This window comes from Psammomys obesus, unplaced genomic scaffold (genome assembly GCF_907164565.1).
Source record: "Psammomys obesus unplaced genomic scaffold, mPsaObe1.curated_primary_1811, whole genome shotgun sequence".
Lineage (NCBI taxonomy): Eukaryota > Metazoa > Chordata > Mammalia > Rodentia > Muridae > Psammomys > Psammomys obesus.
Genome location: NW_026591560.1, coordinates 1092657 through 1120026, shown reverse-complemented (window position 1 = coordinate 1120026; position 27370 = coordinate 1092657). Strand labels below are relative to the sequence as shown.

General features: G+C 55.2%; 1 protein-coding gene across 26 annotated transcripts in view; it reads left to right on the top strand.

Moving 5' to 3' along the window:
* Nrxn2 (neurexin 2) overlaps nucleotides 1-26342 on the top strand; it is a 109390-nt gene extending 83048 nt beyond the window's left edge. For 12 of the 26 annotated variants that reach the window (XM_055610372.1, XM_055610367.1, XM_055610366.1 and 9 more), the window contains 5 exons: nucleotides 3677-3848; nucleotides 7828-7917; nucleotides 10947-11272; nucleotides 12603-12681; nucleotides 24343-26342. In XM_055610372.1, the coding sequence (XP_055466347.1) occupies nucleotides 3677-3848; nucleotides 7828-7917; nucleotides 10947-11272; nucleotides 12603-12681; nucleotides 24343-25229 (1554 nt within the window). In that variant the 3' untranslated portion in view covers nucleotides 25230-26342. The remainder of the gene's footprint in view (nucleotides 1-3676; nucleotides 3849-7827; nucleotides 7918-10946; nucleotides 11273-12602; nucleotides 12682-24342) is intronic. The other 14 variants (XM_055610378.1, XM_055610379.1, XM_055610377.1 and 11 more) reach the window with 3 other exon arrangements.
* The last annotated feature ends 1028 nt before the right edge of the window (nucleotides 26343-27370 follow it).

Genomic DNA, 27370 nt, shown 5'->3' with positions numbered 1-27370 from the left:
TCTCTGTGACCTCTGACCTCATCCTACACCCTTCCTTGTGACCTCTGCCCCTGTCCCACACCCTTCCTTGTGACCTCTGACCCTGTCCCACACTGTTCCCTGTGACCTAAGAACATCTCTCACTCTCTTCTCTGTGATCTCTGACCCCACCCCACACCCTTCCCTGTGACCTCAAATCCTATCCTATACTCTTCCCTATGACCTCTGATCTACCCCACACCAATCAATCCTTGTGACCTTTGGTCCTAAGCCACACCTTTCTCTGACCTCTGGCCCTGTCCTACACCCTTCTCTGTGGCCTTTGGCCTTGTCAGATTTCATTTCTGAACTTAGACTCTCCCTCACCCCTTTCTTCTCCACAGTCTGAAGCCCCAGCCTCTGACCTCAGCCTCCATCTCTGTACTAAGCTCCTTTCTCCCTCACTTTCTTGTTTGCATCCCACATGCTGCCCCCTCCCTGCAGAGTCCTGAGCTCAGAGGGTAGGACAGGCTGACCAGGCTCTGTGTGCCAGTTGGAAAGGTCTGTGTGGGGAGCCCTGGGCTGGAGGAAGGAAGAACTGTGAAGGGAAAGAACATCAGAAGAGGAGGCTTGGAGAGCTTCTGACCTTCCCCATCTGAGTGAGGTTAGGGCTCCTGGCTGCTAGCACACAAGGGCTCTTCAGATCCAAGTCTGCACTCCTCCCCCAACACCAAGCTGTGCAGGGAGAAGACCCAGGGGAAGGCATCCTGTGAGCAGAGCATGGCTAGTGGCACTGGCAAGTGACAGGTGTTCCCCAGGAGGGAGTGAGAGGCCAGGCTTGGGGAAGAGGCCTGAAGCTCTGTGAGGCAGCCTGTGGAGAGTGATGGTGCATTGTGAACAGTGGTGTGGTGGTGGGAGTGACAGTTGTGACAGGAGAGATGGCTGTGAGTCAAGGTGATCCAGAGAGACCCTGCAGCAGTGGTCCCTGGCAGGGAGTGGCTGGGCATTCACATCTTCTCAGAGTTTGCCGTAGTGGCATTGGCCCCTTTGTGTGTTAGGAGTCACCACGTTTCCTTGAGTTCCTCAGCTGTCCTCTCTTCTCCATCCTGTGAGGGCGTGTGTGGCTTTGGAGCCGAAGGTGTAAGCTTGAGCCCCAACACTTTCCCTTTTTCTGCTCTGTGCCAGTGCAAGTCACTGCAGCACTCTGAGCCTCAGTTTCCCCAGGCGTGTGGCACTCTGAGAGGGAGGGCAGAGGCTTACATGAGATCACATGTGTAATGTGCTCATTGCACTGCCAGGATGGTGGGGATGTTCAGCATCCTGGCCACCTGTGACTGGCCACCTGGGCAGTGTGTGCATCTGGGATTGCAAGTTTAGGGGCTGATGCTTCCCCGTAGAGCAGGAAGGGCAGGAAGTCCTGAAGACAGCCATATCCTTCCTTCCTTCAAACCTCCCCGGTGCAAGGCTGTGAGGGAGCTAGGCCTAGGTGCTGCAGATGGGGAAGGACGCTGAGCGGGGTGGAGGTCCCAAGAGACGCTGGCACTGAGGGGGAGTCGGGTACCAGATGGGCTCAGAGCCTCTTGGGGGCAGCCCTCAAGCCCCCTCCTCCCCCAGTGACACATCAGCTCCCACCACAGCGTAGTTAGCAGTTCTCAGAGAGTGGGGAGGCGGCAGCAAAATAAGAGAAAAGCAATTTGACGTTTCTAATAAAGCGTCGCTCCACTTTGCCAAATTAATTTTGACTCCCATAATTATTTGCTGTAGGAGCGGCCGCGTTCTCCCCACCGCCGCCTAATGAGGTAATTGGGGAATTAGGAATTAATGACTTTAACAGAAGTGACAACTGACTTCACATCGGGAGCAGCTCTGGGGAGCTGCCTCTCCCCCGGAGTGCGCAGCTCCAAGCTTGGCTTCCTCCTAGGAAACCCAGGTGTCCTGCCTTCCAGCTCCCCTGGCCAGGCCTCTGTCGGTCCAGCTCCCAGACTACCAGTGCCCTTGACCATTGTCACTGCCCTGGGCGGGCGGAGCCTTGTGAGGGGGAGAAACCCTCAGAGACATCCAAGGGGCTGATACTATTCTGGGTGGTATCACTACTAACAATAGTAACCAGGAGCCTTGGCTGTTCCCTTGCCTGTGTGGGGAGCAGATGATGATCGCGTCTCCCTGGGAATGTTGTCAGTCTGTGGGTGGTGCATGGGTGGGGCTCGCTAAGACAGTTAGTCGAGGCAGCCTCAGTTTCCTTGCTTTACCTCCCTGGAGGTGGATGGCTGTGTGTGTGTGTGTGTGTGTGTGTGTGTGTGTGTGTGTGTGCGCATGTGTGTGCATACAGGTGTGCGCGTGGCTTGTTCATGATCTTGGGGTGGGGATCGCTAGACCCCACAAATAGGAGATAGGTAGTGATGGGAGCCTGCTCTTCAACTCTGTCCTACTCCTTATCCCACCCCTCATCTCTCTGAGCCCCCCTAGCCCTTTCAGCTCTCTTTAGATGTAGTTAATAACCAAAGGGCTTTTCTTGCTCGGGCTGGACTGAGAGTTTTTCAGTGTGTTTGTGTGCTAGACTGGGTCTCTGAGAGTGATCCAGGGGTCCACATGAGCCCTGTGTCTGTCCTGTGTGGGAGGAGGGTTGGGCTGACTCTTGCTGTCCTCATGATGGCTGCTGGGAGGTAAAGGGATAGAGAACATCGGCCTAGCTTTGGGCTTAGTGGGCCTTGCACTGGCTTGGTGAGACACCCTGGCCCTGATGGCAGGATGGCCTCGGCATCTCTCATGCTCAGCTCTTTTAAATGAGTGTCTCCCTAGACTGGTGGGCAAGGGACAGGGCTGAGGGCACTGGTTTTGGAGGTAGGCCAATTGGGATTCAGGGACCACGTCCCCGCTTAGGAGGTGCGAGACTGACCCAGCCTAAGTTTCTTCCTGGGTAAAATGTGAAACTGCAACTTTCCTCAGGGCTACTGTGCAAGTTTTGGGGTCTCAGCAAAGCTCCTCTTCTCACTCCAGCACCACTGACCAAAGTATTTGTGGGTTGGACCTCAGGCGGCCTCTTCAGGCTTCCCCGAGGGCCTGGTTTCTGAGGTTGCCGGCTCTTTGATTACTTTCTGTAGGTCTTAGTCTTTACCTGTCATCCTCCTGCCCCCTCAAATCCCCAGTCCCGCCCCATCCCGACACCCCAAGATCTCCTTTCTTCACTAAAGCTGGCAAAGTTCTACAGCCCTGTCCTCTTCCCTCACCCATCCTCTACACTTCCAGAGTCTAGTCTACCTCAGCTGCAGAGGTCAGGTTGTGCAGACCTGGGGGATGGGACCTGGCTGAGGTCTGGGGATCAGGCTGACCTCCGAGGCTGTGAACCTTCCTGTTGCGATGCCTAAGAGAGACCCCTACTTCTTCATCCTCATGTGGACTCCAGCCTTGCACAGCATAGGTGCCTAGCAAACATTTTTGAATATTCTAGATGAACATGAAGGAAGAAGACAGATGTGATTAGTGGAAAGGGCTCTGTGCCTGGTTCTGTAGTACTAGGAGGGTGGTCCCCAACTGATAAGCCTCCAGGGTACTTCATTGTATGTGTAGGGGCAGACGTGCCTTGGGTAGTTGAGACCTGAAGAGGTGTCTTATTAAACTTGTGGAAGGCTGTGAAGAGATGGCTTTGGGGACCTCAGATGGAGTTTTACAGGGATGTTTGCCTCCTCCCTGTTGCTGATCCCTATCTCCCTGTCCCCAGGACCAGGGCACTGTTGGGGTGATTTTTAATGTGGGCACAGACGACATTACCATTGATGAGCCCAACGCCATCGTGAGCGACGGCAAATATCACGTAGTGCGCTTCACTCGAAGTGGTGGCAATGCCACCTTGCAGGTGGACAGCTGGCCAGTCAATGAGCGGTACCCAGCAGGTAGGTGACTCAGGCCTGCAGAGGAGGCACAGCGAGAAGAAAGTGGGGCAGGGCGGGGTCTGGCAGCCTCCGGTTTTGCAGTGCTGTGGGACAGGGCAAAGTGGAGAGGCTGCCATCTGTGGGGAAGGGCATGGCTACAGAAAAGACTGGGTGGAAGCTGGGTGGAGGCATGGTTAAGAAAAAGTGTGGGTGGTGATGGAGGGAGGGTATTATTTGGTGGATGAGGTTGCAAAGTCATAATCCAGTTTGGGGGTGGACAAGAGAAGATGAAGGAGGCTAGAACTAGGGAGTATCTGATATCATTGAGGAAAGAGGGAATTTAGAAAGGAGGGGCAGGCTGGAAATGGTGAGAGACCCATGCAGAAGCCCAGGAGAGAGTCACAAGTTAAATGAACACATCTTGGCAGGAGGCATAGCTGTTCCTAAAAACGGAACCAGCCAAAGACCCAAAGTTAAGGACCCATATTAGCCTCTGGAGATGCTGGAGAAGTAGCTTAGAGATGAAGAGAGCCAGGATCCCAGTGTTTCAGGCAGTAAGGGACATGGTGGAAGGAAGAGAGATCAGGGAAGAGTGCAAAGGAGGGTCAGACACCTTCAGGAGCCTCACAAGCAACATGCAAGGTACCAGGACCTGTGCTTGGCCTGGGAACCCAGAGGTGAGGACAGAGAGAGCCTTAGTTCTTAGGGCGGCAGCTGTAGTGGTCAAGGACAAAGCAAGGTCTTAGGAACCCAGAACCCAGGGGAAGGAGGAGGATGAGGCCATGAAAAAAGAAGAAGAAGAAGAAGAAGAAGAAGAAGAAGAAGAAGAAGAAGAAGAAGAAGAAGAAGAAGAAGAAGAAGAAGAAGAAGCTGCTCCTCAGGAGGGAGCCTCAGGGTGAGAGGACGCCAGAGGAGGAGTGATGGAGGGTTCTGGAAATAGTCACAGAGACATCTGCAGAGATGGAGGCAGCTCCGGGATTGATGCAGAGAGATGCGGAGATGCTGACACAGACTCAGTGAGGGAGAGAAGAGGTGGACAGAGCCCTGCAGACCAAGAGGGAGGGAGGTAGAAACCCTGCAGGGAGGACAGGGACTCAGAGCTGCAGATGCAAGCTGCCTGTCACACAGGGCCCCACGGAGCAGCAGGATCACCACCTGTGACCTCCGTTACTCCTAGCCAGAGGGACAGAGCATGAGCAGGACAAACCCTCAGGGCTCTCTCATGTTGAGACACACAAGTCAGTACAGACAGGCTCAGTATTCACAGTCATGGAGGCTTACCCCATGAGATAAGAGCTCCCCACATTCTCCTAGTAAACAAAGGCTGTACCTATAGGTCAGCCTGACACCCAGATGACCTCAGAAGATCAGAAGGTCAGAGAGGTCCACAAGAAAACAGCTCTGCAGAGGGATGCTAGTCTAACCCAGAGATCTGGGCATATGTGGGGTCAGACATGCCAACTCTCTTATACAGGCCTTTCTATGCTCCCTGTACTCCTAGCTACAAGCAGACCCCAACAGCCTCGGGTATCAGAGTTCTCTCTGTCTTGAGGGAACAGGTACAGTTCTCTGTAGCAGTGAGGACATTGGCCTGTGCTGGTATGAAGGCTTCACCATGCCCAGTCAGGCCCTCTGCTTATAGGTCACCTCATCAGGTCAAAGGCTAGGAGGAACCATGATGCCTGCTGGCTCTGCCAGGATCCCTGGATAGGTATATGGAAAGGCTGTCTGGCATCCCTTGTCTGTAAATCTAGGAATCTTTTAATTTTTTTTCTGGGTGGTAGGGGAGGCAGGCTCTCTTACATATAGACCTGGCTGTCCTGGAACTCATTATATAGACCAGGATGACCTCGAACTTACAGAGATCCACTTGTCTCTGCCTCCCAGTGCTGGGATGAAGGAGGTGTGCTACCATGCCCACTGGGTATCTTGAGGGCCCAATTGCTGTCTGTGTGTGCTGTGGGGTAGCTCCCGAGTGATACCACAGGCCACTGCAGCACTGAGCTTGGACCCATACCTACCACTTTCTTTTTGTGTGTGTGTTTGTTTGAGATAGGGTCTCACTCTGTAGCCCTGGCTGGCCTAGAGCTTGCTATGTAGACTAGGCCAGCCTTGAACTCACAGACACCCACTTGTGTCTGCCTTTAGAATGCTGGGATTAAAGGTGAGCATCACCATTCCTGGCCTTCTACCCGACTCTTAAAGAACACGGAGACACAGCCTATGGGTTCCAACTCAGTGGAACCTGGGATTTAATCCTGGTTCCCTACTGACAGACCACGTGATGTGGGTCAAGTCATCCAGCCTCTCAAAATCTATAGGGAAGGCAGGGTGTCATTTCCTCACAGCTCTTAAGAAGGCATCCTGCACGTCCACTTGAGCATCATCATATATGGTCCTGAGAGCCACTCATAAGCAGGTGTAGGCCTGCCTGGGTTAGCGGTTAGGCTGGTGTAGCTGTGAGGTGTGGCCAGGAGGAATGCTCCTACCCCAGCATTATTTTCAAAGGAAATCATGTCCCTCTCCACTGTGGTAGGTTAGGATCACTCACAGAGAAACACTCAGGTTAGAGAAACACTGAAAAGCACACTGACAAAGGCCCTTTCCACATATTTGTGCATGTTCCCCAATCCATCACACACCGCACAGACACACACGCACGTGCACACACACACGCACCCTCCTTTCTTGTCTCAGGGGTTGGAGCTTGAGAGAGGAGAACAGGTGGGTATCCAGATGGGGAACCAAGGATGACAAGAAGGGTAGGGTAACACGGGGGGGGGGAGGAAGAAGTCTGAAGGAGGAGGGCTGAGGAGCCTCCATGGCGTGCAGATGGAGAGGAATGGGGCCAGGCCTGGGTTCTAAGGGAACAGAGGGCCTGAGCGTCTTGCAGTGGACTGACATGGAGAAGACAGCAAGGCAAAGGCCAGGGCAGAGCCAGGAGCAGAGGAGGGCCATGGAGAAAGGGGGTGCAATCTGGGTGAGGCTCAGTGGCCACCAGCAGTGGAGTCCTGAATCTGAAGAGAAGGCAGTCTCGAGTCCCTAGCGATTGCATCCGGGCACACATGGCTACAGGAGGGAGGATTTATGGAGGTGTGCCTGGAGGTTCATAGGAGGCGTCATGGGCTGGCCCAGGCCCTGGTCTCTGGGCAGGTGAATGAGGGCAGGAAAGAGTTTAAACACCTCCCTCCCTCTTTCTCCACGGCCCTCTGGCCTCCTTGCCTGTGGGTATCCCTGGGCTTCCTCTGTAGTAGCCGCCAGGTACACAGGGAGACAAGACCAGGTGAGCAAGCAGAAGGAGCTTGCAGGGAGAGGAGTGAGGAGGTCTAGGGTGAAGGAAGAGACCAAGATGGAAGGGTATGGGGGTCAGGGGTGTGGAGGGAAGTGGGAGGTGTTGACCGCACAGCTGGGAGTTGAGTTCAGAGATAATGGGAGTTGGCAATGACTTTGAGAAGTGGTTCAGTGAGATGAGTGTGCTGGGCATCCCCTTAAACGCTGCATAAACGCTGCTTAACCCCCCCCCCCACTTCTAAACCACCCTCTAAACGCAGTAACCAGCTGGACCGCCCCCAACTTAAACCCGCTAAATGCCCCGCCCCCACCCCCCCACCCCAGTTTGGGGTGGTGAAGGCCATGGGCTTCAGCCTCAACAGCTTGACTAAGATAAACCTGTTTAACCTCTGATCTTCCAGCTATGGTTTTTTGTTTGTTTGTTTGTTTTTATTTTTATTTTTTATTTTTTCCTTTTCGTGGTTTTCCCTCTCCTTTGGGTTACTCTCACCCCCAAGGGTGGGGCTGGCTCTGGATGGAGCTTAGGGAGGGCCCCACCCCACTCCTATCCCCACCCCGGGAGAGGAGGGTCCAGCATTCTGTTCCTGGCCCCCTCCTCTCTGTTGAATGTGGCTGCTTGCTGGGGTCTCCTGAGAACTGCGTAACTACTTTCTAAAGCCTTTGGACTGCGCTGCCTGAGAAACCTACTGTCTTTCTAAACTTTTCCAAGGAAACTTTGATAACGAGCGCCTGGCGATTGCTAGACAGAGAATCCCCTACCGGCTTGGTCGAGTAGTAGATGAGTGGCTGCTCGACAAAGGTAATTAACCAGAATTAACTAATTAATTAACTAACTAACTAACGCTAAAAACACTATCTTAGAGGTGCAGAGCTCCCCCCCACCCCTGCCCGGGCAGGACGCCCCCTTCTGCCCCTGAGCTCAGTCTGTCTGTTTCTGGGAGGTGGTTTGGCCATAGGGAAGAGAAAACCTTGCGTCTCCCTAGAGTGACCCTGGACACTCCTGAAGACAGAAGTGCCCTCAGCCTGCGCTGAGCTAAGACCTCCGCAGCAGGAGGGGAACTCAGGCTGGAAGGTTGGGGCTTTCTGGCCAAGTTCACCTCAGGGGTTTATAGGAAAGGGCCATCGGGCACTGGAGGTGGGAAGGGCCAGTGAAGCAGGGCTCAGAAGGGCTATCTTGAGGAGAAAAGAAGTGCTTGAGCCTCGGATCTTACCAAAAGACCCCAAAGGCCTTGGTCTCAGGCCCCCTAGAAGTAGCACAGGCTGACTGGAGACTAAGGGAAGAAGGGAAGGTGATGGTCTCTTAGGGATCCTTAGAGGCCTCTGCCTGCTGGTCTGATGAGGAAGACAGAGCAGGTACCGAGGAGGCCCTTACGGGACAAGTGAGAGGAAGAAGCGTCTTGCCAGCAGAGGTTGAGGGCCAAGGGCACAGCCATGCCATTCCCGTTGGAGGAGGGGCGAGCTCTGTACCTCTAAGGCTAAACTCTAGTGGGGAGCAGAAGTGCTAGAGCCCACTTAACCAGCTGATAACTGTGCTTTAAACGTCCACGGGGCTTTCCCCAATAAAATCCCCCAACGTAACCTCCAGCCCCTGCACCAAGGGGCCTAAACACCACTGATAACCAGATGTGATAAACCCACAGCAGGACACAAAAAATAAAAAAAGTTAAAGGGACTGTCACAGCCATCGCTAAAACCTGCAGCCACACTGGGCTGCTCTCTCCAGCGGGGTGAACTTTAACCCTTTGAGGCGTTATGGCAGGTGTGGGCAGGGGCCACAGAGGCAGTGGCTTCCTCTCCTTTACCCACCCTTTCCTCCTAGAATCACAGAGGCTGAGGGAGGAGCCTGGGCTGAGGCTAGGACAACTCGTGATACCACCTCCCTCTCCCCAACTTCCCCTGGGTAGGTTGGGATAGCTGTTCAGGGGAGAGGGTGGCCTGGGGGCCTAAGAAGGAGAGTGCTCCTTGGCCTTCCACTAGTGCCAAGCACACCTTCTGTTGTTTGTGCTCTTCTAGAAAATGACAGGTTGGGCTTCCAGGAGAGGAAGAGGAGGAGCTCATTCTTGGCCCAGTACTGACCCAGTGAGCCTAGCTCCCTCCTGGGCCTTTGCTCAGACCACCTCACATGCACCATGAGGATAGGAACAGGCTAGACCAGGGCAGGGATGGGTATTCTCGGAGGGGATATTTTTCTGTAAGTTGCGGGGATACAGTTGGTGCTCGATAAATGTTGGTGGAATGGCCCCATTTTCTACTTCCTAAACATGTCTGGAGCAGCAGTCCCAGGAGGCCTCAGAGTAAAGAGGTCTGTAAGTCAGATGGGTTTGGGATGGAATGTAGTTCCTCCTTTTAGAAGTCCACATGTACATTAGTTTTGTAAAGGCTCTAAGAAGGCTTTCCAGAAGGGACTGTGTTTAATGGAGAGCTCTTCCGACCCCGAGGGCTCTTCTCTCCTGTTTTTATGTAGCAGCCTTCCAGCTTTGTGGGCTGGACTTGGCCAGATGTGAGGAAGCATGGCTGCTGGAGGAGGCATCTTTCCTTGAGCCAGAAGTAGGAGGGAGCAGAGGTGGGGGGGAGGGGGACCCTGAGTAAGGGGCCTGAGGAGACATACTAGTTACCCATCCTTGGCCAGGCAGGTGTTTGGGGGTCCTGGAGAGGTCCTGTGTTTCTAGAAAGGGTACGTGTCGTGTCACATGTTGGACTGTCTCAGCCCAGGTTTGGGGGCAGGGCTCCCAGGTTTCTAACTTTAAACCAGATCTCTAACGAGGCACTAACCAGAGGCTAACAAGGGCTAAGCCAGGTTTTAAATGAAAGCAGCTGAAGGTCCGTGGGAGAACGGGGCGAAGTTGTACTCCATCTGCCCCCCTCCCCAATAACATCAAAACCAAAGTTAAATCTAAACTTAAACATAATAAATATCTTTTCTAAAACAAAACAAAACAAACAACAAACAAAAAAACCAAACCAAAACAACAAACTCAGAGGGTTAAACTGATCCCAGGTCCACTAAAACCAAAGCAAGCAGCCAAGCCCCCACGCGGGGCCGTTCAGAGGTCTATAGCACTGCCAATTGTAGGGCCAGATTGGAGCTGGAGCAGTTGTTTTGGCTGTCAGTGAGCGAAGCAAGGTCCCTTTAACATTTTCCATCTTGGCTTGCATGTTACTTGAGGAAGGGCTCAGCTCACCAGGGCCCGCTCCCAGGGCAGCGGCTGGGCCTCAGCAGGGCAGGAGAAGCTAAGCCGCCTGGCCAGCTGTCAGAGAGTGCTAACGGGTGGGGCCAGCCTGGAGCAGACCCCTGCTGTCTGTGCCTCATGTTGGAGCTTCCCCTGCTCACATTCAGCAGGCCCTGGCAGGACCCCCTCCTGTCTCTGTCGCCACTGTCTACTGCTTTGGAGGACACCGTGGCTTGGGGCTGGACACTGGGTGGGTTGTTTGGGAGAACACAGAGAGAAGATAGGGGTGGAATTGAGGGCTAAGGAAGAGGGGTGATAGCCCTAGAGTGGCGTCAGGAAGGGGGACAGGTGTGGAGGCAGAGGCATGTGCATGGCGGGGATAGGGGGTGACCAGGCTCCCTTTCCCAGCCCATGTGCGCCCTGGTGACCCTCTCCTGTGGGGGTCCCACAAGGCCGGGCTAGGGGCCCTGGTTAACAAGGACTTTCCCTTGGTTGTCTGCCTCTTCCTCATTCCTTCCCCCATCCACGTGCTGGCTTCCTCCTGGCTTCCTCTCTCCTTCCCTTGTTCTCTCTATTCTCCCATCCTTTCCTGGCCTCCCTGGACTGCCTGCCTGCCTCTCCCTCTGTCTGCCCCTCTCACTCCATCCCCAACCCTCAGGACGCCAGCTGACCATCTTCAACAGCCAGGCTGCCATCAAGATTGGGGGCCGGGATCAGGGCCGCCCCTTCCAGGGCCAGGTGTCTGGCCTCTACTACAATGGGCTCAAGGTACTGGCGCTGGCCGCCGAGAGCGACCCCAATGTTCGGACTGAAGGCCACCTACGCCTCGTAGGGGAGGGGCCATCCGTGCTGCTCAGTGCGGAGACCACGGCCACCACCTTGCTGGCTGACATGGCCACCACCATCATGGAGACCACCACCACCATGGCCACCACCACTACTCGCCGGGGCCGCTCCCCCACAATGAGGGACAGCACCGCCCAGGTGAGACCCCTTCTATGTTTTGGAGGGTCCGAGGGGCTTTGGGGTTGGAGTGGTTGGTTCTGGAGACAGTTGCTTCTCATTTTGTTGTCATGGTGATGGTTTAGGAGAGGGAGGCCTTCACGTAGTGATCAGGGATTTTGACCATACGGGAGTGGCCACTTTCTAGGGGATGCAGAGTTGAGGGCAGTTGACTGGAGAAGTCCACCCCCCCCTCGTCAGCAGAAGGAAGTCTGGCTGAAGACGGAGGGAGTAGTGAAGAGGGTGGCTGTGCCAGCGCTTAGTGGACCAATGGGGTTGGATAGTGGCATCTTGGGCAGAGGTGACGGACTGGAGTGGTGACATGCAGTCTCCCAGGGTGGGCAGCCCCTCTCCAGACGCTGGTAGGGGTCAAGACTGCATGTCCTTCGCCCTCACAGAGCTTCTGCGTGTGGCTCCAAGTGAGCGCTCAGCACCATGGCTTGGCGGGCCACAGCCTTGTCCCGTGAGCATGCGTTCTGAGTGCCAGAGCAGAGTTCCCTGTGTACCCCCCCCCCCACACACACACACAACCTGCCAGCCCAGGAACTCCCCGGATCTGGTGAGAGTCCAGTAGGGGCCATAGCTGAGAAACAGAGCTCTGAGGACTGAGTATGGGACTGCCCAGCACCTAGGTGTCAGCAGTGCTGGTGCTGAGTACTGCTCATAACTGCTGCAGTGACCTAGCTGGCCTCCTCAGCACCACACAGCGCTTCTGTCTCCTTTCCCCCAGTGTCACTACCTTGGGTGTTGAGGTGTTGAGCCTTGACTGTCTTTCCTAACCCCACTGAACTGCCCCCCCCCCCCCCGCCATCCCAGGCTCACTCATCCCAGGGATCCTCTTTCTTTGCAATCAGGAGGAGAGAAAATGCTGACAAAGTCGACTCCTGTTGTCATGGCAACCATAGCCCTAATTATTGTGCGGAGCCTGGTTCTCTCTGTGGAAGGGGGTTGGGAAAGATGAGAGGTGATGGGGTGGGGAAGCTGGAGATAGGAAACACTCTGGACCCTGTCCCCTCTCTCTGTGTCTGGGCCTCCTCCATACCCCTGGTACACACGCCCCGCAGCCAGGGTTGGCATCTCATCCCCTGGTTCCCCAGTGTAAAGGGCTCTACACATGTCGTGTGATCTCTGGGAGCCATGGGAACCAAAGGGCTGGCTCTGTCTAGTATCCTTTAGCCTGGGAAATTGAGAAGCCAAGTCACCCAGGCTTGGGCCTATCTTCTGGGCTGTCCCATAGCTTGGGAAGCAGCTGTGGGATCTATGCACCTCCTGGAAACCTCTTTTTCCTACTCCTTCTCTCTTACCTCCCCAGAACACAGATGACCTCCTGGTGGCCTCGGCTGAGTGTCCAAGCGATGATGAGGACCTGGAGGAGTGTGAGCCTAGTACTGGTGAGTGCCTTTCCCCCCTCCCCCGCCCCGGGCCCCCGCGACGCTGCTGGGGAGGGGGGCGACTCTGCCACCTGGCCCCAGCCCAGGGTGTGCTGCAGGTTTTATACTCTCTCCTGCAGTCCCTTTGTAACTTAGAAGACCCCAGGTCCCTCATATGCCCTCTGACAAGGTGCCTTTTGGTGTCCCATCCTTGGAGATAGCGAAGTCTTTAGCCTGGGCTCCTAGGGGAGGAGAACCAAGAGGAACTGGGAGAAGAGAGAGATGTGGCTGTAGAGACACGAGGAACTGCAGCTCCCAGGAGTCCTGGAATGGGAGGTGGGGAACTACAATTCCCATCAGCCCTCAGGTCCTGAACTACAATTTCCATCAGCCCTGAAGCCTGGCGCTCTCTTAGCCATTCATAGAGGTCTCTGTTGGTGCTCCCTTGGCTTCCCACTCAGCCTCAGGGACTTACCTGGTATTCTTGAAAGGGTCCCCAGTATGCTAGGCCAAGGAGGGCAGTTGGTACATGGAACCTCTGTATCTGGCAGTGCACTAGGTGGAGGTGCCCCTTAGGCCAGACGTGCTGTCCCCTAGGGGTGATCCTAGCTTGGGAAGAGCTGTAGAAAAAGCCGTGGGGAAGGCTTCCTGAGTGGTGGTGACACAGACTCTGCTTAATGTTGCTGGCTGGAGCCAAGGCAACAGCCACAGGGAGCAGCTGGGCAAGTCAGGGGGTGAGCTTTGCATGGTGGCTGAGAGCATGAGGGTGGGGTGGCTCAGTGGTTGCTGGGTTGCTCCTCAGAGCAGGTTGGCAGTGGTTGACAGAATCAGTAGGAGGTGGTCATGGGGGTGGGAGGGGGCTGACAGCAGCACTGGAAAAAGGACTGGATGTGTCTGCTGGGAGGTCCCAGTAGGGGGACATAGGCTTTGGCTGCACCCATTGGAGCAGAGGGGCCGCCCACATCTCTTGCTTGGCTTCCCAGAGGCTTCTCTCCATTACCGTGCCATGGTGGCACCTGAGCTGTGGGTTTCAACAGGCTGGCTCGAGTGCATGCAGGGTTGGAGAAGGGCTGTGAATCTGACCTGAGGTCAGGGGTCCAGAGGGGACATTGAGGCTGCCGCCGCCCCAGATAGTGTGTGAGTAGATGGGGTAGAATCACGGACAGTGGCGTCACAGACCAGGAGAAGAAGCCCCCGTGCCCAGAGGTTGATGCCCCTTGCCTAACCGTTTGGGGTTGTCCTGAGCCTAGGGGCATCCCTGGGAGGTGCCAGCTGCTGGGCAGAAAAGACTTCTCTGTCCACAGCTGAGGGCCTGTGCTTCTGCGAGCAGATGCTGTCGTCTGCGGGAGGCCCCTCTGCTGGGAACTGCACCTCCACCTCTGTACCCTGCAGCCCCGCTGTTGCTTTGGGAGGCTTTGGGGGTGTGGCAGAGTCTGCCCACAGCACCTCTCAGTGCTGCCTAATCCATCAAAGCGATAGGCAGTGGCTGGGGGTCCCCACAGGCTGACAGTCTCCAGCCAGGTTTACCTGTAAGGGGCTGCTGGGAATGACCTGTGGGAACTCTGGGATGGGACTATGCTATGGGGAAAGGGTGTGGCCTCACTCTCATTCTGGGACACAGACACGTGAGGGTAGATTACTGTTTGCCCTCAACTTTGAAGAATCAGAGCACACAACACAGAGGTGTGCCACACACGCCAGGCCCTCCTAGCAGCACCCCGGGAGGGTCTCATGTCCCAGCTAAGAGTCCATCTAGAAGCCTGGGCATGGCCTGCAGTTTGCTCTCTTGGTATGCTGAGCCATCCAGGCTTTCTTAGAATAAGAGAAATAAGGTAGACGGGACAGCTGCCTGCAAGTCAGGGCTCATAGAGATCACTGACCATTGTGCCATCCTTCTGTAAAAGAGAGCCACCATGTGAAGGGAAGATAACGGAGATGGAGGGAGACTGGGGGCTGGGGGTAGGGAGGGCTGGTGTCTGGCTCAGTTTTGAAAATAAGCGCTGGAGGCAAGGCGGAGCGGACCTTGGAAGACCCAGTGTTCACCACAGCACCCTAGCCCACAGCTCTGAAATGGCCACTGTCCCCATCTCCTCGCAGGAAGCCACACAGGGATCAGGGTGACTTCTGGGAGTTTGGGCTGGCCTGGGCTGTGTTCCCTTCTCATCCCGGCCTCTGGCTAGAGTCCACTTTGAGGCCCTTGGATAAGGAAACTTTCTTCTAGCAGAGTAACAGGCTCCTGGCAAAGGAGGAGGCAGTCTGGCTAGTGGCAGGCTGCTCAGAGCCTGACCCTAGGGCATCTACCCTCTGCACTTCCAGATCTTCTTCACAGTGTGTGTGTGTGTGTGTGTGTGTGTGTGTGTGTGTGTGTAGGGGGGCCTCATCCACCTCCCCATCCTCTCCCTTCCCTCCAGCCCCGCCACAGACACAGGCCTGTCCCCCTCCCTGTTTAGGGAGCTTGTCACCCAGCACACTTTACTGGAGGCTGGCGGTCCAGTCACACCGGTATTGTTAGAAGTCCCCCTAGCGGGAGTGCCTTTAAGGGACAAACACCTACAGCTGGTGATGTGACGCGCCACCCCTGCTGGCCCAGCTGGCCCGACCCACGCGTTGTATCTCCAGCCTGGCCCCTATAGGACTGTGGACTTTGCACCTCTGAGACACATAGGAAGGACCCAGGGACTTCTGTCCGCAGAAGCACACGTCCATATATACACGTATGGCCGTTTACACTTGGATCCACAGGGGTACACAGATGATCAGACCCAAAAGTCGCATGTGTGCTCAATGCCCCGAAGCCTGTGCACACTCCTGGGAAATCCAGAGAAACACAGAGGGGCGCGGTGTATACTCTCCCGTGAGGCATGCTGCCGAGCGTCTCGTGTGGCTGCTCACTGCTGCCAGAACACCTAGAGATGCCTAGACTCCCAGCTGCTCACCTGCTCGGCCCCCAGAGAGCCACACCTGTGCACATCATGCCCAGCTGCACAAAGGCTCCCCCACTCAGCGCTTAAGCCCGCCCGGGGCCCTGCATACGCCCAGGGCTGTGTGGAAGCCTGCCCAAACCCACGGAGGCAGCTCCGGCGTGCTCGCAGCTGTTGATGCACACAGACGTTCGGAGCCTCCTCGTGCGTTTCGCACTCTAGGCGCGCACTACGCATTCAGATCTTCGTGTGTGTGCTCTTCTGTGCTCAAGACCCACAGAGGCACATGCCTTGTGGCATGTCCTTGGATTCGGGGTCACACATCCTTGCTCAGTTCACAAAGGCACACGGCTGTGGAATGCGCCACCTGTGTGACGCTTGCTCGCACAGACGTGCAGACCACAGTCCCACAAACACGTTCAGATTTCCAGATGTCCACCTGTCTCCTGACCACCAGCACAGGACTTGTGTTCAGGCATGTCTGCAATTCGCTCACGCTCATGGAAGCATGCACACCCACACAGTCAAGAGATGCTCCTCATGTCTGTGTGCACAGGGCTTACTATTCCCGTCCACATGTACTCACCAAGATGCAGGAGTCTATTTGTGGAGGGGTGTACGCATGGACCCACGTGCTTGTCCCTACGGGAGAGGCCTCTACACACTGAGGTGTGAGTATGTATTCTGCAGGGTCACGGGCACATGCTGTCAGAGGTGGTGAAGGTGCTCAGATCCTGGAGGTCTGCATATGTACACGTGTTCAGCCTCGTGGGCCTGCACCCCTTCCACACTGTCCTCAGGAGCCAGGAGCCTGGGGGCACACCCATACATGCGCATTCACACTTAAACACATTTATACTCAGACCCTGTGGTGCATATGCACACACACACACACACACACACACACACACACACACACCAGGCCTAAAATGGCCCGCACAAATGCTCACAGACACGCGTGGAGCGGTATGCTGCAGTGGCACACAGAAGGCATGCATTATCTGCAGACCTGTAGGCCACGTGCTCTCAGACCCAGCTCAGGATAGCATCTGCTGTGTGTTTACTCTCAGGGATGTGTACATAGTTAATTTAGACCCACAAGGGCACACTTACATGCTCACGGTCCCCCAGTTTTGTAGACACACACACACGTGCTTAGGTGTGTCTGCCCTAGAGTAGGGAAACACGGGCCTTCCATACTGGTTCACGTGCGGCCAGATGAACAGCAGCGCCATTTGCCTCTCCTCAGTGTCACCCACCCACACATGAGACCCTCAAAGGCATACGCAGGCCTCATTCCACCGGCACACGAATTTGCTCAGATGCACAGAAGCATGTGTTCGGATTCACTCCACAACCACTGTGGTCACTCAAACCACCTGTAGCCTCTCTCCTATGACTCGGGGTGGGGTCTCCTTCCGTCTGTGGCTGTGTCATCTTCAACTCATGGCTTCTCAAGGTGCAAGAATGAGCAGGGGGCCAGGAGCAGGAGCTTTCCATGGGCTGGGTCCATGTTGCATCCCCAACCCGGAGCTCAGTCATGGGACCACAGAGAGCTTCTGACATGTTCTCGGGCCACCATCTTACCATGCTCCTAGGCAGAAGCGCGGGCAGATTTGGGGGCCAGCCAGAGAATGCCTTGCCTGGGTCTGGCCTGTCTAGTCACCAAAGATCTATTTCATTTTACCTTGTCCCAGAAGGTCTCCTGCGGCCACTCCAAGGATGACGAACATCTCCTCCCAGGAGGTTGTTCATTTCAAAGCAGTAGATGGCGGCTCACTCTGGTCCACACAGACTTGCCTCCTCGGGTCTGCGGACTGTGAGCTGAGAAGACAGTTGATCTCACTGCCTCCAGCACACCCTAGAGTAGAGTGGCTCTGCAGAGGTAGAGCCTTCATAGGCTGTTCCCCGCAACAGAAGCTCATGCGCACAAGGAAAGAGGTTGGGTTTAGTGATGAGCACTATAACTCTAGCACTTGGGGAGTGAAGGCGACGGGATTGCAAGTTCGAGGCCAACCTGGAATATATAGCAAGACCTGCCTCCCTACTCCCAACTCCCAGGAAAGAGGCAAGGGTAGAAAAGCTCAGCTTGAGCAGCACTGCACACATGCCTGAGCGTGGAGGAGGGACTCAGAGATAAGCACAGAGTCTCCAATAAATGCTTCGTCTGCCTGTGGGAAGGCTTCAGGCTGCTGCTGTCTGGGACAGGATGCCCCCATCCTTATCCTCCATGACCCTTTCAGCAGTGGGTTTTGGGAGAAATGTTCTCTTTGGGTGTGTGGAAGCACAGACATCCCACATTGGCTTGCACATCTCTGTGGTTTCAAGGCTTAGTCACAGCAGCCATATCACAGCCCTCTCCTGAGCCCCCGTCTCCACCCGCACAACTTCTCTTATTTCTCTGCCTTGCCCTCTCCATAGAGCCACGACTGTTTCAAGGACCATTTATTTATTTATTTGTAAATACCATATTTTTTCTTTTTCTTTTTTTTTTTTTAAAAATGATTTGCCTTTATTTTATGTGCGTTGGTGTTTTGCCTGCATGTGTGTCTGTGTGAGGGTGTCAGATCTTGGAGTTACAGACAGTTGTGAGCTGCCATGCGGGTGCTGGGATTTGAATCTAGACCCTCTGGAAGAGCAGTCAGTACCCTTAACGGCTGAGCCATCTCTCCAGCCCCCTTGAGGACCTTTTAAATGGTAGGTGGGGAGACCATTCCTAAATCTGACCCTGAGGCAGAAAAAGACCCTCACTCAGTTGAGAAGGCCTCTCTCATCGACCCTTGAGCAACTTTCAGTTTTTACTCCTATGTGGGGACTGGGGGACAGTGGCTCTTCTGACCCCTGCAGGAATCACGTGTCTGGATTGTCACCTTTTCTCCCTTCCTGCCTGCCTGCAAGACAGCCAATTCCTGTTCAAGTTTCTGTCGTAACGTGTTGCTAAAAGCAGAAAGTAAGAGCTGGCAATCTTGGGCCCTGTCCCCACACCTTTCCCTCAGCACCTCAGGCTCGGCAGGTTGGCACAAGCAGTGTTTGTACCAAATGCTTTTTCACAGTGGCGTGTGGGTCTTCGTCTTTCCTACCTCCTGGCCTTTCCTTGAACTGTCTCTTGAACGCCATGGCATTTCGTTATTATGGCATCCATTTCAGGGGCCAAAGCCTGTATAAGATAACATTTCTGTAACAGATAAGCCCTGAATCTTAGTGGTTAATGCAAGAGAATTTTCTTACTCAGTTGTACCCTCCCTGGGCTCTGCCCAGAGGGCACACCAGGAATCCACCCTCCCTCCATCTGTGGCACCTCCATTTTCAACACAGCATGTCTAAGGTCACTGTTGGAAAAGACTGTGGAGGGTGGAACATGGCAGGCTGCTAGGGACAGAGAACTGGACAGGGTCTAACACTAAGCTCCATTAAGGTTGATATACTTAGGAACTTATGCTCACGGGTGTAGAAACATGAACCTTTATGGGGGGTTTGCATCTGGGGGTGTGCTCACACATATGTGCACACATCCTCCTATTAAGTAGCGCACTGTCTCTGACCCTGAAGCCATTCTGGCCTCCGTGCTTGCCATGCTGGTGTCGCAGGTGCGGAGGGATACCACCCTTCAGGCTACAGCCCACAGTGGCATACTTCTCTGCTCCGACAGGTGAGTGGGGATGAAATCTAGCCAGTGTTCTATTTGCTCGGCAGTGTATCCTGGGCCCTGAGTCGGGCTGTGTCCGCCCGGAGGAGAGTGGCCTTTATCACTGTTGTGGGCATGTGGCTTGCCGAGTCGTGGAAGGATCGTATTCTGGTATAGGGGCTGCCTTTTCCCCTAACCCACTGAAATGCTGACCTTCTTGCCCCTCCCAGGCTGGGCAGGGCCCTCAGCACTGGTGGATGGGCTGCCCGCCAGCAGGCGGCTTAGCCCGGGACTCTCTGAACCTCAGTTTCAGGCTCTTCAGAGGGATAGACATGTCCTGAATGGGTAGAAATTGGGATTTATAGGTAGAGGGGTTTTTGTTGTTGTTTGTTTTGTTTTGTTTTAAAGACAGGGTTGCACACTGTAGCCCAAGCTGGCCTCAAATCCATGGACTCATGGTGATCCTCCTGCCTCCGCCTCCTGAGTAACGGAATTAACAGGTATGAGTCACTGCACAGAGCTTCATGGGTAGATTTCTAATCAAGGCTTCTGTGCCTTGATGGTCGAAAGGGCCCAGTGTACTCCGTGAGCGCCCCAGAGAGGGGAGGGTTGAGATGGAGGAGCTGCTAGGGAATGACTGGTGCTGTCCAATCAGAATGGAGTTCTCCAGCAGCCGGGGCCCAGCCTGCATTGAAATTCCACTTCCTTAGGCTAAAAGGGGCAGAGGAGGAGTGGGCTGCCTCTCTGATAAGCACACACATGCATTTTGCAGCTGCTGCAGCTGCCAGAAGCAAGGGAGGGACTAGGGGCTGTTAGGGGGCCTTGTCGGAGTCTTATGGCTTCAGGGGCCACGGTCTCCCAGGGATGCAGAGCTGAACACAGGACCCTCAACATCACGAGTCACCCTGAGAGTTCCTCCTACTCAAGAGTTCAGTGGGAGGGCCGGCAGTGGGCCCTATCCCCGTGAGAAGCCTTTGAGGCATCCTCCTTTGCTCACACGCTGCTGACTCTTTCCCATTATGGGTTCTCTAGATCCTTCCTGGGCCAGTGCCCCCCAGGGAGGCCTATACATGGATACGCCCCATATTCTAGGCCAGGGTAGTGCCGGAAAGCCATATGTGAGGTTCTTCGTGGCCTATCACTTTGGAGGAGGTTTGTGTGGGGAGTATCAGGCACACAAAGGAAGTAGCATCAGAGAAAGATGCTGCTATGCAAAGAGAGCATTGGTGGAGTCATGGGAGATGTGGCCACAAACCATGGGGGCGAGAAAAGCTGGGAGAGCCCCAAGGGAATCGGGACTGTAGGGATAAGGCTGAGATCTGGAAAAGGAGCCAGGGAAGGAGGTGGGGCCTAGAGGAGAGAGATCTAGGAAACCTGTGTGTCCCGAAGACTAGTGAGTTGGAGCAAATGGTGACGTGAGCTGCACAGGCTGGGAAGGATATGTGTGGTCCAGGCCTGAACCCACCATCTGCCCTCACCCAGCTGGAGGCGACAGGTTGGTAAAGAGCCAAGCTCTGTGTCCTGGTCATTCTGATGAGCTGTACTCTAGGGAAGAGTAACAACACCTCACCATGTCCCCAGTGATGGCCATCGGCTTGAGGAGCAAAAGCCAGGTTAGGGAGAGCCTTGACCCTGGAGCTCCTGAGGACACTGGTAACTCCATTTCAGATGGAAATGGTAAAAGGCAGGGCTGGTAGAGGGTGGAAGGCAGGCCTGAGGTCAGGGAGGAGGCATTGCCAGGTGTAGCCCTTAGCAGTACCTGTTGCCCAAGATGGTGGAGCAGGAGGCTGTGTAAAATTCAGCCCGTGAAAGGTGCTCTCCGTGCTTCCCCATGCACCTGGCCCATCTCGGAGGGAATGCCAGGGGATTTGCCATTCACTTCCCTTCGAAGAGCAGAAGGACCTCAGCTCCGTGCCAGGCCTGCTGCTGGCTGCTGGCAAGATGGACATATGGGACTCGGGCCTTTGGGCCTATCCTGGCAGTGAGTCAAACTTGAGCCTGCAAGAGGGAGTAGGGAGAAAGTGTCAGAGGAACCAGGAGCAAAGCCGTATCTTCTGGAGGCAACCTGGAAAATGAGGCACTGGCTGGATTCTAAGCATGTGTGAGCTATCCGTAGGGAGTCTGTTCTGAAGAGAAGGCAAAGGTCAGGAGGCAGCAGGTAGTGAGGGTGAGCAAAGAGGACCTAGATGAGCTCAGGACTCACGCAGGGAGACTCTGCTATGATTAGGCCCATGCTGCTGCTGCTTGAAGGGCCATGAGCTTTCCTGCCAGCAGCTTGGGGATGCTGGGAGTGGGAGGAACATGGGAGTAGGGCGGGGGGGGGGGGGGGGGGAGGATGCACCATGTTTTCATATAGACTGGAGGCTTTAATGAGTCCGAGGATCAGCACTCTAGAAAAGGGCATGTCCCTAGTACCGTGCTGACACTTCCTTGGGTCTCCAGTAATGGTTAGCTGGTTGAGGAACATAAGCCAGGTTAGGGTAATTTTTGACCCTGGAGTTCCCACTAGTGGCTCAGTCTAAGATGGGAAAGGTGGAAGGTAGAGCTGGGACAGGGTAGCAGCAAGGCCAGGCCAGTGGACGAGAAAGAAGCGCTGCCAGGCTTAACCGGGCTCACCACCTTCATTTTATTTATTTTGGTCTCACATACCCTAGGCCAGCTAGAACTTGGTATGTAGCTGAAGATGACCTTGAACTGATCTTCCTGCCTAGTGCTGGAATCACCAGCATGTGCCAGCATGCATGACAATATTCGAGTTTTCTGGATGAGGACCGGGGCCCAGTGGGGGTGGGACTTGTCTGTAATCACGCAGGAATTCAGTTGACACACATGTAGCCTCCAAGCTGTATTCTCAGGTGAGCAGCCTTGGTCGGTCTCCTGGGGATGGTGGTCCAGGTTTTCCTAGCTCCTTTCCTGGCCTCTGGGGGGGGGTGGGGGGGTGTCACAGAAGAGACTGGCCAATTCGTTCATTTACCTAACCAGGCCTCCATGTCCTCATCCACTGGGCACTGGGGGTTGAAGGTTGGGATGTAACTTAGTGGTAGAGCAGAGTGCTTTGCCTGGCATCAGCGGAATTGGGCGGTGCTGACTGCACAAAACATTCTGTGTTCTTGGTTCATTTCAGTACGGCCAAGCCAGCAGAGGGCTAGGAACTCTTTAAACTTTGCGGTGTAAGGGGGCCTGATGGGAAGTGCAGCTTGAGAAGCTTGGTAAGGTCTCTCCCTCAGCGGCAAGGGAGAGACTGATGGAGCTGCTGGTGGGAAGGGTCGGCAGACGGGTATGAGAAGCTAAGGCAGCCAGAAGGCTGGGGTAGGCAGAGCAGAGCAGAGAAGGCTCTGGTTGTGAGGCCTGGCTGGGGGATCTGCTAGTGGAAGCCCTGGGGTGATTACCATTCAAGGGTGGAGGACTGTGGGTGCAGGCACGGAGTGAAGCAAGCGCTCAGATAGGGATGGGGCGCAGGCTGAGGTGGAGGTAGAGCCGGAGAGGAAATCTTCAACTTTACTAGCGAAAAGACTAGAGGCAGCCTCCAAAGCAAGAGTCTGAGCCTGCCTTCCAGCCTAGAGTTTACTCAGCTTAAATCTGCCAGAGGTCAGAGGCTTTCTGCTCTTTGGTTAGTGAAGAGGCACAAGGGACTGACGGGAGTTGTAGTTGTTGACCCAGAGACTGATGGGAAGTGTAGTTCATGCCCCCTGAAGGGGGCTAATGGGAGCTATAGTTACCGCCCAGCGGGAGCTGATGGGAATTGCAGTTTCTGCCTGGGGTGCTAAAAAGGGAAGAATTACCCACTCCCTACCACAAGGCCTTCCCGATTAGTTATCCTGGGCCCTATTTTAGCTAGCGTGTCCCTCCCAGATGGCTGTGTATGTATTTTCTTTTCTTTTTTGCTTTCTCCTTCTTTCCGTTGTTTTATTATTGTTTTAACAATAATAAGAGGGCCAGAGGCAGTCATAACCTGGCCAGGTTCTGGCGGTCCATGGGGGTTCTGGGGAGGGGGTGGGGGGAAGTCAGTGGGGGTCAGAGGTGGAGGGTGAAGAAAGTGGAGAGTTAGGTTTAGTTCAGGAATCACGTGACCTATGCCCCCACTCACTCTTAGCCCTCCCCCACTCATTCCCAATCCTCCCCACCTCCTTGCATCTTCTGAGCATCTCACCACCTCCCAGAATCCTATGGGGCAGGGCCCAACTCCAATGTGCCTTATCTCCCTGCCCAATGTTTCACGCGTGCATTCCCCGTTCAAAGTCTCCTTTCGCATGGTCCACCGATATTAGCCCCTAAGTCCCTCTGCCCATGGCCGTCCCCCCTTCCCAAGAACTCACACCCACATAGGCCTGCCACCATCCCTTCTTTCTGTGGACTCTCCACTGACCCTGTTCCTGCGATGGCAATGAGTGGTGCCATTCCCCAGCCCCAGCTTGCACTGTGCAAACGTCAGCCTCATGTTCAGTGAGGGGGAAGAGGGCTCAAGAGAGGGAGGAGAGTGAGTGTTCTGGAGGAGGCAGGCTGTCCAGGGAGTAAATCAGGGAGGGAGATACCAAACAGATAGACAGAAAACGTTGTACGGAAAAGTTGTTTTTTCTTATTTTTTTCGGGAGAACCCGCTTACACAGCTCTGTTTGTAATTTTTTTCTTCATGCTAAAATCACACGGCCTATTTGTTGATGTAAGTTGCCTGAATTCCGTGGTATGCTATCTTCTTTTTAAAAAAAAAAAAAAAAAAAAAAAAAAAAAAGCAAAAAGAACTATATATATAAAAAAAAAACCTAAAAGATATTGTCGTTAGGTTTGTTTAAATGCTGCTGTTGTATGTTTTTAAAGTTTTAAACCAGTAGAAAAAAAAAATTCCGTTTCTTTTCAATTTCCTTTCCTTTCTGTTCCGTTTGGTTTCTTAAGACGAAACAAAAAGACCAAAACCCAGAGTCGCAGAGCCCGCGCGTGGGGTGCCCAGGGCATCCGAGCCGCAGCCCGCTTAAAGCGCAGGCGCCGGCCGGCTGGCGGGCGGGCCCGGCCCGCGCTAGTCTCCGCCAAAGCCGATTGAACCGATTTGGGTGTGAGGCTGTTGTTTCTCTCTCTGTGCCGGCCGCCCGCGCCCCGGCCCCCGCTGACGCCCTCTCTTCTTTCTTCTCTTTCTTCTTCTAGGAGGAGAGTTAATATTGCCCATTATCACGGAGGACTCCTTAGACCCCCCTCCCGTGGCCACCCGGTCCCCCTTCGTGCCCCCGCCCCCCACCTTCTACCCCTTTCTCACGGGCGTGGGTGCTACCCAAGACACCCTGCCCCCGCCCGCCGCGCGCCGCCCGCCCTCGGGGGGCCCGTGCCAGGCCGAGCGGGACGACAGCGACTGCGAGGAGCCCGTGGAGGCCTCGGGCTTCGCCTCCGGGGAGGTCTTTGACTCCAGCCTCCCCCCCACGGACGACGAGGACTTTTACACCACCTTCCCCTTGGTCACGGACCGCACCACTCTCCTGTCGCCCCGCAAGCCCGCACCCCGACCCAACCTCAGGACAGATGGGGCCACGGGCGCCCCCGGGGTGCTCCTCGCGCCTTCAGCCCCAGCCCCCAACCTGCCCGCGGGCAAAATGAACCACCGAGACCCGCTGCAGCCGCTGCTGGAGAACCCGCCCCTGGGGCCCGGGGTCCCCACGGCCTTCGAGCCGCGGCGGCCGCCTCCCCTGCGCCCCGGCGTGACCTCAGCCCCCGGTTTCCCCCGTCTGCCCACAGCCAACCCCACGGGGCCCGGGGAGCGCGGCCCGCCGGGCGCGGTGGAGGTGATCCGCGAGTCCAGCAGCACCACGGGCATGGTGGTGGGCATCGTGGCGGCGGCGGCGCTCTGCATCCTCATCCTCCTCTACGCCATGTACAAATACCGCAACCGCGACGAGGGCTCCTACCAGGTGGACCAGAGCCGGAATTACATCAGTAACTCGGCCCAGAGCAACGGGGCGGTGGTGAAGGAGAAGGCCCCCGCTGCCCCCAAGACGCCCAGCAAAGCCAAGAAGAACAAAGACAAGGAGTATTACGTCTGAGAGCGCCCAGTCCAGGCACCGCGCCCCACTGCCAGCTCCTCTTGGGAGGGCCCGGGAGGAGGGTGCGGCCCTCTCCCTGCAGGGGAACCTGGGGACCCTCCCCCCGGCTGCCTCAGGCTTCTCCCACGAAGAGGAAACGCAAAAAAAGAAAAAAAGAAAAAAAAAAGAGAAAAAAAGAAAAGGAATCTAACTACGTGCTCATCCCCCTCCCTCCCGCTGCCCTCGGCGCCGCACTGTCAGCTCTGGGCTGGCTGTCCTCCGCCCTGCGCCTGTCAGGCAGGGCACGTGCTCACAGCCCTGGGTTGACTTATTTTTTTAAGGGGGGTAGTTTGATTTTGGTGGGGCTGGGCGGGAAGGAAGGCTGGGGTTTTGTAAAGTGTCCACTGCGCCGTTCGTTTATTGGCCCCGATTTTCTTCTTCCTCCCGGTTCCTCCCGCCTTCCTTCTCTTTCGAAGCCCTCCTGTCCCGGTCCAGGCTTGCTCTGTCTCTTGTCCCTACCCTCCTACACTGCCCCCTTCTTTTTTTCCTTTTCTTTTTCTTTTTCTTTTTTTTTTTTTTAATTCTGTTTTTCTCTGCTTCCCTCCCTTTTGGGTTTCCAGAGTTGTTGGAAGAAGGGTGGGAGGGTGGGCCCACAGCGGCCCAGCTTGGGCGGCTTGGGCCGGGCAGTGGGCTTCATCCCCCTAGTGCCCCAAGTCCCCTCCTGAGAGGAGAAACTCCCGCCTGGGGGCTGCCCAGGGATTGGGCTTGGACCTGGCCAAGGCCTGTTGTGTGTGTCGCTGCCGGGGCAATGTGCATTGCTGGGAAGCCGCTGGAGGAGCTGGGTGGGGGGTGGGGGGAGGGGAAAGGCAAATGCAGATATATATTAAAAACAAATAATCGAGGCGTCAGAGCTGCGGTCGGTGGCACCAGCTAGCTGCAGGTGCAGGGGATGGAGGGGCTGAGGCTGTGTCTGCGGATGGCTGGGGCTTCTTCTTCCGCCCATGGGCTCCCCCGCTCCCCCAGTTTCGTTTCATTTTTTTTTTTTTCTCTTTGTTAACAAATGTGTCTGAGTCTTGGAAAAACACCCCGAACCCGGAAATGTGTGGGAAAAAGAAAACAAAAACTTTCCAAATTCCAACAGTCCTGTGTAGTTTGTTCCAGGTGGGTGCTGTTAGGTCCTGGGTCCCTGCCCTGGGCCGAGGCCAGGGTCTGGGTGGGTTTACCTCATCCTTGTATTCAGCGTATGAAGCTGTGTGTGCCGTTAGATGACAGTTTATAGGTGTTAGTTCTCTGTGCCTACTACGTGGGCCCTGAGGATGGAATTCAAGCGTCAGGCTTGATGACAAGGGGCTGTGCCCACTGCAGCGTCACTGAGCCATTTTGCTGGCCCGGCCTCCAGACCTTTGAGTTGAATATAGCGTTGGTCTCTTGGACAACTGTTGACAAATATGGACAACTGGTAGGAGAGCTGTTCAAGTGTCTGCTGGGTGGGGCTGAAGGTGGCAGACATCCATGGCTTGTGCTTCTATGACCTTAACTTCTCAGACGCCATCATGTGGCCCTTTCAAGAAGGCTGCCATCTTGTCCAGTGTTTGGAGGGAGGTAGTCCCTCCTGCTGGCCAGCGTGGCAGTTCAGGGCCTCGAGGGTAGCAGTGGCTGATCCCCTCCAGGGTCTTGGTTCTCTGTCCTCTGCCTGTGCCTCTCCCTCCTAGCTCTGCTTCTCAGCTCTTTAGCGGGCTGCCACCCTTCAGTGCCTGACTCCAGGGCTGGCCTCTCCTTGGCCTCCTGAACCCACCAGCTTCTTGCCCTGCTTGCCCTCCCTGCAGCTTTTGGTCTGGGAGCCTGGGGTGATCACAGCGACTGTGGGAGTCTCTGACATGGGGCAATGCTATCAGGGTGTCCTGTCCCTAGCCTGTCATGGCGTCACCCCTGGGGCCTTGTGTTACTGTTCTCAGCTCAGAGCCCAGGCTAGGCTCCCTGTCCCCCACCTGCGTCCTTAGTCACAGAAAACAGACAGCAGGAGAATGGAAGGAACGCCTTTACTCTCACTTCAACAATTGCCCTGTTGGCCCTGATCGAGGCAGGGTGTACTTTAGGGGTTGAAAGGGTGGCTTCATGGCTTTGGTTGCCATGTAACTGGAACTCCGTCTCCCTCTCTGCAT